Genomic DNA, 9521 nt, shown 5'->3' with positions numbered 1-9521 from the left:
TCTGCCTGCCTCTGCCTCCCAAGTGCTGGGGTTAAAGGTGTGAGCCACCCCCGCCTGACTGACCTGTTGCCAAGTTTTAATGAGAATTTTTCATATTTCAGGTAGAAGATGAACAAGCCCCTGACACCATCCACATACGTGCGCAGCCTCAATGTCGGACTCATTAGGAAGCTGTCGGATTTTATTGATCCTCAAGAAGGATGGAAGAAATTAGCAGTAGCTATTAAAAAGCCGTCTGGTGATGATAGATACAATCAGCTTCATATAAGGTAATAAAATAGGCTGTTTATTTTTCCTTTTCAGTCCTTCGTGTCATAAGAAGGATGCAGGCACAAACACTGGCTAATGTAACTGCCTCTTCTCATCTTAGCATGATTTAGTAGAAAATACAAAATCAGATTTAAATTTCATACTGTATTTTGCAGTTAAAACTCATTGCCAAGATTTGTCTGACATAGAAGGAAGAAAATAAATTATTCTTTTTTAAATCAATCTGGTGAAGACTCTATAGCCCGGGCTCCCAAATTGTCCATCCTGCAAATGTCTGACCACGTGGGGGCAGACATCAAAAAGTACGAGAGAGAAGCCCAGCTTTAAATATGAAAACTAAGTTTTCAGTGATAGTTTGTTGATATTTCCATTAAAAATTGGAGATGAGTTGTTGCAGCAGCCATTCTGGAGAGAAAGGGCCCTTCAGTACTGAGGAGGGACGGTCAGAACAGCACAATGCAGTCGCCAGTGCACAATGGTTCCCACGAAGCTCATGGGGCCCAAAAGCATAGAAGTTTTGTCCACAAATTTTGTGTGCATTAATAAAAAAAAAGCTAACTGCTGTTAGTGACAGGGTCTTTTGTGGTTCAAGGCTGCCCTTGGACTCCTGGTCCTCCTGCCTCCACCCCCTGAGTGCTGGGATGACTGGGGTGCACCAGCTTGAGACAGGTACTTGTCTCACAAAGAAATCGGAAGCTCATCCTCCATCCAAATGATCAAACAACGCCACCAGTCGGGCACAAAACTGCATTTTGTGCCTCTGGGTCCAATGCAGCTGTAGTTCTTTCCAAAAATCTTAGTTTTGATTGAAGTTACTCATTTAAATGTAGTCCCGTAGATGGGGACAGTGATATGCAGACAGGATACCTGGCCTACACTGTAGGGCATGCCCCGTGCATAGAGAGAGGCTGAAAGAGCATTCAGGAGAACACAGATGTGGACAGATGCTACCAGCTGGCCAACTGGCAAATCTAGATGGAGGTTCACCGTTGTTCACTGTGTTATTCTTTCAAAGTTTTGTTGAGTTTGAAATGTTTCCAAGTAAAATTTTTGGAAGAAAACGAAAATGAACTGCTTCAGTTAAGTTTTCAGTATTAACGTTCTTATTTATTTATTTATTTATTTATTTTTGGTTTTTCAAGATAGGGTTTCTCTGTAACTTTGGAGTCTGTCCTGGAACCAGGCTGGCCTCGAACTCACAGAGATCCGCTTGTCTCTGCCTCCCAAGGGCTGGGATTAAAGGCGTGTGCCACCACTGCCCGGCTTTTGTTTATTTTTTTTATATTTTTTAGTTCTTATTAAAATTGCCTATTTTATTTAGTAGGGATTGCATGTTGTCCCTCTAAAACTTCTTGATTTCCAGATCCATTAGATATTGTTACTTCAAGGTACTTGAAGTCCCACACCCACGGGCCAAATCAAGGTCATCTCTCTTCTCTTTCTAGGAACTAAGAATATTGCCTTTGGTTGCTAAAATTAGCCTTCGTCTTACCAGTGTGATAACTGAAGTCCTATCATTCAGAGCATAAAAGCTGCTATTATATAGGCCTTAAAAGAATTTCCTTGCAAATAGTGTGTGCTTAGTTTACACCTAAGTGCTAACATACAAATAGCACATCCCAATAGGAGGAACTCTGATGCACGACTCAGCTTGCGCAAGTTTAAGGAAAATACCCAAAAGTTGCAGAATGAAGTAAAAGAATATTTACCGCAATATAATTTACAGGAGAAAACTGGGTAAAATCCGTTTTTTTAAATTTATTTATTTCTTTATTAATTAATTAAAGATTTCTGTCTCTTCCCCACCGCCGCTAAAATCCGTTTTTAAAAACAGGAATCTGTTAAGTCTTCTGTGAAAATTATTTTGAAACTCTCTCAGCAAAAACTCTCATATTATTTTATGATAAATATATAAATTACACAGGTAGTATGATTTTCATGTCTGAGATGTGTGCACTATGGAAAACATCTTGAAAACAAAGTGTTTACTGCGGTTATTTTTTAGCAGTGCAGGCCTTCATGAACTATCCCTTTTCTGTTTCTTAAATCTGAAGACTACTAAATTACTGCTAAAACTTCATTGCACTGAGAGGTAAAATTTGAGTCCTCTGCATTCTATTTAGTAAAAATGTATTTTAAATGTAAAGACTTATGATAAAGGCACTATAAAAAGAAAAAGATTGATAAATTTTATGTCTTCAATTACACTTTTCTGAATGCAAGTGCATATCTGAACATAGTATCAGATGTTTATCAACAACCCAGACAATTCAAAATCTGTCGCTTGTCTGTTTCCATCCCAGAATTTCCTATTTTCTGTAAGATTTTTTTTTCTTTGATTTATGTGTGTGTTTGTGTGAATGTTTGCCTCGTGCAAGGAGAGGTCAGAAGAGGACACTGGATCCCATGGTGCAGACTGCAGGCAGTTGTGAGCTTTCCATTCTGAGCGCTGGGAACCGAACCTAGGCTATCTGGAAGAACGGGAAGTGCTTTTAACCCCTGAGCCATCTCACCAGCCCCAAAGTTCACATATATTCAATGCACATTTACACACACACAGGAGACAATTGTTTTATTAATGCAGAATGTGCTGTTTGCTATGTAATTCGTTAGTTAATATTGATTTTAAGGATAAGCTGGCTCTGCTATCATTCTGCGTTTTAACCTTCGGCTTTACTAGAAAGCAACACCGTATTACCTCTCTGGCGTCACTTTTCTTACGACCATAGATTGATAGGTGATTGCTTTCTTGTCTTTAAGGCCCGCGTAACTGAAATCCGAAGGAATCACACCAAGTTTGACGGCTAAAAATCCAATTGCTTCAAACATCTCCAGATTTTCCTTTTGTAGGGTGAAAGCTGAAACAAAATAATCCCAGATTATAAAAAAGAAGACGTCTTCCATAATTACATTCTTCACAAACGAGCAGTTTAGGGTAACGAGCCTAAAACACACGTGAGGTGTGCTTTAATGAGAACAGAACCTGCACCACAGATCTCAGCTGTCACTCAAAAGCACGTGTTGGCTTGTGAAAGGCACACGTTAAAAATTCACATCCTCTCCCTGGGCTTACATGCGCACCTTCCAGTCTCCACATGGACCATTTCAGACATCCTAAATTTCAACACGCCGGACTCCTGGTTTGTCGCATTTCTACTCAGTCTTCAGAATCCAGTGACATCAGCCCTGCCTCAAATGCTTTTCAGGATCTAAGGCTGAATGTTCCACAGTAAGGACTGTGCTGATTTTACAAACCATCGCATGACTGCCTATAGTAATAGTTGCCAATCATGAAAAAAACAAAGCAAAATGACGGCTGCTGGGAACTGAATGGAAAGCATAATAATTTAATTGATACTAATGTCAGAATGGGAAAATGATTAGATTCAGGAGACTAACTGCAGCAATGGTGGAACAACCATGTAAATGTCCTTTATTCCATTAAAATGCACACTTAAGAATGACGAAAAAGATGGGCTGGAGAGATGAGCAGACATTAAAGACTAGACTCATGACAAAACCTCAAGAATGGATAAAATGGTAAATTGTATATTATATATATTTTACTGTAATTTTTCCTAAACAATTAAAAGGTAGTAAATTTACTACATAAATACAGATATGTATGCGTGCATGGGGCAGAGGAAATTTTAAGATGAGGTATTTAGATGACAAAAGGTCATCTAAGCAAAATTTCTTTTCTTATTCTTGGACACAGATAGCTTCATACTGTCCTTTTAGTGAACCATCAATTCCAACTTCTGTAAAATTCATTTAAACTAATGGATGAAAAATTACCATATCTTGACTCATTATCCCAAACCACTGACACCATTTCGGTAGTATAAAAAGTTAGGCCCCTAGAGCTAGTTAAACCACACGCCAGCAGTTCTCTGCCTATGTTAATCTATGCTTACTTTTTCTTCAAACTAGACGAACTTGTCCACAGTATTGCTTTCCCCACGTTGATATTTGTGGATGCTAAGCTTTACATATATGAAAGATTTCATAAGTCCAAAGGGTTTAAACATTCCTGTGGTCCCAGCACTTAGAGAAGCTAGAGTTTGGGATCAGCCTCCGTGAAGTGTGATCATGTCTAAGTAACAGCTTAGGGTTAGAGGGCTAACCTTGCATGCACAAGGTCTTTGGTTCAATCCTGGGCAACGCAAAAGAAATCTCACCCATTTCGTTATGAATTAATGCAATGTAAAACCAAACCCACATCACTCCAAACTCAAACGTCTTAGAGCAGAATCCCCACGTAGCACAGCCTTGTTCCTGTGCCACACTCAAGTGTACACGCTCTTATATGTCTGCTAAATTAACTTATAAGATATGACCATCGGAAACACTTCCTACCCTCAAGCAAGGTATGTAGACCAATTAACCTGAACTCTGATGTTTCATCAGATCCAGCCATCCTAGGATGTCCTTATAGCCCTTTACGGTAATTCTCAAAATATATTCTCCACCCCAAATCAGCAGAAAATGCTTCCTGGAGGAACTGAGGAAACTCCACGCTAACCCTTCTGAGGCTGAAAACTGGGGCAGGACTCAGAAACCTGTTCTTACAACACGCCAAGCAATCGCAATGCATGCTAACCCATGAGCATACCTGGGATGCCTGATGAGTCAAGTGGGGGGGGGACATACACTACAGAGTATTCTTGTCCCTTCCCGAGGATGACAATATACCCATCTTACTGCCAAATAATTATAGGTGAGATTATTCTGAAAACAGAAAAATTAATACTCTTGAAACCGCTCAAATGCAAAACATTTGCTTCAACTCTATCCATTTGTGACTGTTGGCTGTAAATGTCTTTATTATCCATACTTAAGTAGTTAATTTTCACATTTATCATAATTTGCAAGGCTTCGTCTTTCTCCAAATATTCAGTCCATTTGTTCTTCACAATAGTTCTATGACCAGTACTCGCCTTTCACAAATTTTACACAAGAAAATGATGATTTACAGAATTACCTGTATATACAGCTTTTCTTCTCTCGCCGTCATGACGAGATCTCTTCCCATGTGTGCGTGCTTTCGCCCGGAACCTCACGGTGATGGCTGTGTTTGGCTTCTCAGTGCTGCGATTCTGCTCAGGGAACGACTTGGTTTCCACGAGGTTTCCAAACTTCTTGTTGAGAAAATGGTGCACAGCTTTCCGGTGACCTTTGTCTGTATCCGGTTCAAAGGTAAACGTGGAATTTTCTCTCTTTGCATCCAAATATTTGAAAAAACCAAGTGCTTCTTCTTCAGATACCAAATGGCAGAGTTCTTTATACTCAAGGTTTGGCTTTACAAGGATTTCACTGTTTTTTCCTACAGTTATTAAAAAAGGAAATGTCTGCCTGACTGCACTGTGTAAGACAGCTCTTTGGCTTTTCTCAAGGATCCTACCTAGTGAGAATTCCAGAGATGCTTCAATTGACTCGGTTTGTGACTTCCACGTCCCTTTGACATCACAGGCAAACTGCTCCAGCAACTTATGAGTTTTTTCATCTAAAAGTGAACTTAATAAGTCAACATTTTCTTTTCCGCATTTAGAGGTCACACCGTTGACACTGTCTTCTTCATCCGAGCCGGACTGACGACTCTGGTCACCATCGGCGTACCCAGGCAAGTTAGCAGCGTCTTCGTCACCTTCATGTTCTAAGAAAACTTCTTGACTATTTAGCTTTGGCTTTTTGACAAAATGACTTGGCTCAGATTGTATTTTACTAATTTCATGAACAGATTCGTCAATGGCCTTACTGACTAATTGCCCCTGCTCATCAATCTCGGTAACAATGAAGTCACTTGGGGAGGCTTTTACAGTGCCCAGAAATCCAACATGATCATTAACAAAACATAAGGAACTAAACCTGACTCCACTATCCACGTCCTCTTCCATTCTTAACAGTGCCTACAAAAGAAACAAAACAGTCAGCTACCAGGAATACAGATAAGAATGAAATTGGTTTGTAACATCCACTCAGTTGTCTTCCTCTTAATTCTGTGGTTCATAAAAAAGCACTGATAAGTTATTTTCTGGATATATGTGTATATTCTACTTTCATAGAGCACACAGAATTAACAGTCTAACTGTTTGTGACCACAGGAGTGATTTGCATCTTGATTTCCCATTCAATCTAAGCTTCTATTATCTAGAACTAATAATGACTCAATTTTGAACTGGAGAAATGGCTCAGCAGTCAACCTAACTTTTTGCAGAGGACCCCAGTTCAGCTCCCAGCACCCACATGGCAGCTCACAACCATCCCGAACTCCCGTGCCAGGAGATCCACTGCCTTTTTCTGATCTCTGCTGCACCAGGCACACCTGTGGTTCACATGCATATGTACACACAAAACACATTATACCAAAAAAAAGCAAATGTATTAAAAAATGTTTAAATTTAAAGAAAAAGACATAAAATGGGTCAGTCTCAAGTTCATCTGAAAAGTAGTACCCTTAGGCCCACAGAAAAGAGAGAAGAAAATAGGTTTGTTTTTACAGTGATTGTCGCCCTGGGAGCCTTGAGATCTCCTGGAGCTAATTCCTGAGACACTGCGGTAGCATTTTTATACACTGGAAGTTAGATCATGAGGAAGAGTAAGACAGAAAAGCCTACAGTAAATAGATGTGAGCAGTTCTCCAGAAGCTTAAAGAAAGACTAGTCAGCTGGGAGATGGTGGCGCACACCTTTAATCCCAGCACTCGGGAGGCAGAGGCAGGCGGATCTCTGTGAGTTCGAGACCAGCCTGGTCTACAGAGCTAGTTCCAGGACAGGCTTCAAAACCACAGAGCAACCCTGTCTCGGAAAAAAAAAAAAAAAAAAAAAAAAAAAAAAAAAAAAAAAAAAAGAAAGAAAGACTAGTCAGTCCTGGTCCTTCAGCTTTTTCTAAATTCCCGACACGAAAGACACAAAAATCCCAAGCTGACGAGAGGATATTTCTACTGAATCACCGGCTTCAGAGAAAGGAAACCATTATCGAGTTTTCTTGGAGCGGTGGCACAAGAGCAATTCTACCAGGAACCCCACAGTCGGCACCACCAGCACCATCGCACACAGGGCTGTGGGAAGCAGCTTCACTGCTTGGCGCTTGCTTTTCCCATACTTTACAAGTACTTTGTCATCTTGATCTAAACGACTTAGCAAACACCTGCCCTCCTCGGTCCTTTTCATTGGGCCAAGAACAAATCGCAGCGAACTCTCTGTATCACCATGTCCACGTTTATTTTCTTTAATTGTTAAATTCCCTGCAGTCCCTGCATTCCTAACGGAATCCTAAAGATTTTTCTTCTCCTGTCGTCTTCTCAGGGGAAAGACTTTTTTTTTCTTTCAACCCGATGTATCTTAGATCTTGAGACTAGAACAACATTGCCTGTTTGTTGTCACTGATCTTTCCAAACAGGTTCTTTCCCTTCTACCTCGGTTCCTTTACAGATCTTGTCCCGGACTTTACCATCTTCCCACCTCGTCTCTGGGAACTCCTTCACTGAGACTTCCACCCTCTTGAGCAGAACCTCTCAGTCAGTCACCCACGTGGATCATGTTTCTAGCCCCATCCCACATTCCCACAGCCTCTGCCACTCCGTTTCCACCATCCACTCTTATCATTCTTACTACCAAATTTATCACCTACAGAAATCAATTTCCTGATCAAATCTGTTTTGACATTATTCGACAATTCCAGCTCCCAGATTCTTAGGCATTGTGGTAGCCTTTTGACTATTTCTGTCTAGCCAACTATCATCTACTATGGGTAAGACCCAAGACACCGTATTAAAAGTTAAACTGTACCACAAGTGTTTAAAACCCCTATTGTTACATTTACAACAAAGTCTAAACTACCTACCCTGAGATTTTGTGTCCTGTCTACTCTGCACTGTGATATACCTTCATCCCATCACCCTCTAAACCACGGTTACACTCTCTAACCGCTCTCCTCACTACCTTTGTGACAACTTCCTGCCCAGTCTTTTAGGCTCACTTTCTCAGAGGTTTGCACTGACCAATAATCTAATCTATGCGAACCAGCTAGCCATTTTCTTAAAAAAGAAAATAAAATAAAAAAATAAAAAGATTTAATTTTCTGTACAGCAAATGTTTTTATTATTTACTGTCCATCTTCTTGAAGTTAGTGTCAGTTCCACATGAGCAAGAATTCTACCTCATTCAATACTGATTAGCCCACATTTAGAATAGCACCAAGCACGTAATAGATACCACAGCAGGTCTACAATCAATATCGGTTGTTGGACAAAAACAACTGGAACACTGTAAGAGCTGTTATAGCGATGGGGAAGTTAGCTTTTGTTTGTGATAACCAGAAATGGTATAATAAATTACTAATTAAGTCTTTGAAAGTAGTTCAAGAGCCAGAAGAGGGGCAGAAATACCACACGCAAGTACAAACAAAACGGGAAATAGGTGGTGGGGGCGGGGGGGGGGAGGAATTAACCCGGCCCAGAGCAGTGGGAAGAGGGTAGCAGTTTTGGAGAATACAGCTTAAGTCATGCTATGAGAAATACTGAACGCTCTCTCAAAAGTTGTAATCTGCCTAGTGGAGGTGTTTCTAAAGTGACTGACGGAACGCAGCAGTCAGCTGTGACCAAGTCCACAGGGGTCCACAGGACTCCAGAACCCTAGGGATTCTAGGAAAAGAAAGATCATACGAAGACATTCTAGCTACACGTAGGGGCTGCAGCGACAGCGACGAAGGCATTCCAGCCAAGTAGGTAGCAAAGCAGCGGAATGCAAAGACGGGCGAACCGCGGGGCGCGGGCTGGGCCGGCAGGAGCTCCTCTGCTGCTCCCCAGGGCGAGCCAAGGCTGCGGGGGACCCAGCCCGGGAGATCTTCAGCCCCGACCCGGCTCCCGCGGTGCCCGACACGCCTTCCTCCCCACTCCCGGCCCCGCGCCACCCTGTCCAAGTCGCCCTTCTCGGGGGCACCAGCATCGGATCTTCCACGTCCGCCACTCTTACACCCACGCGTAACCCAGCATCCCACTAGACTTAGCCTGCTCTACCTCGCTTCCGAGAGAAAGCGGTCCTCCCGTGGGCCACAGTGCGCATTCCCGGAAGCCTTCGCCTGCCCAGCCTCCTACCGGGACATTTAAAGGGACAGGCTCCCACTGTGTGGTTCCTCTCCGGTAGAGCAGCAGAGGGCGGAGAGAGGAAGGCGTGGCCTTCCGGGTTGGCCCCGCCCCTACTCTCATCCTCCCGGGCTGCCCGCGCCGTGGTCCTGCACGGATCTGACGC

The 9521-nt window shown here is 42.1% G+C and overlaps 1 protein-coding gene across 1 annotated transcript in view; it reads right to left on the bottom strand.

The window, feature by feature from the left end:
* Pus7l (pseudouridine synthase 7 like) overlaps positions 1-9507 on the bottom strand; it is a 21512-nt gene extending 12005 nt beyond the window's left edge. The window contains exons 1-3 of the mRNA XM_050131305.1: positions 9290-9507; positions 5255-6179; positions 2969-3128 (exon numbers count right to left, since the gene is read on the bottom strand). Of these exons, the coding sequence (XP_049987262.1) occupies positions 2969-3128; positions 5255-6179; positions 9290-9478 (1274 nt within the window). The 5' untranslated portion in view covers positions 9479-9507. The remainder of the gene's footprint in view (positions 1-2968; positions 3129-5254; positions 6180-9289) is intronic.
* Positions 9508-9521: the final 14 nt, after the last annotated feature.

The sequence above is a fragment of the Alexandromys fortis genome, unplaced genomic scaffold, assembly GCF_014885135.2.
Source record: "Alexandromys fortis isolate MF-2015 unplaced genomic scaffold, M_Fortis_MF-2015_v1.1 scaffold_28, whole genome shotgun sequence".
Lineage (NCBI taxonomy): Eukaryota > Metazoa > Chordata > Mammalia > Rodentia > Cricetidae > Alexandromys > Alexandromys fortis.
Note: the sequence above shows the minus strand (reverse complement) of the source record. Positions and strands in the feature narration are given on the sequence as shown.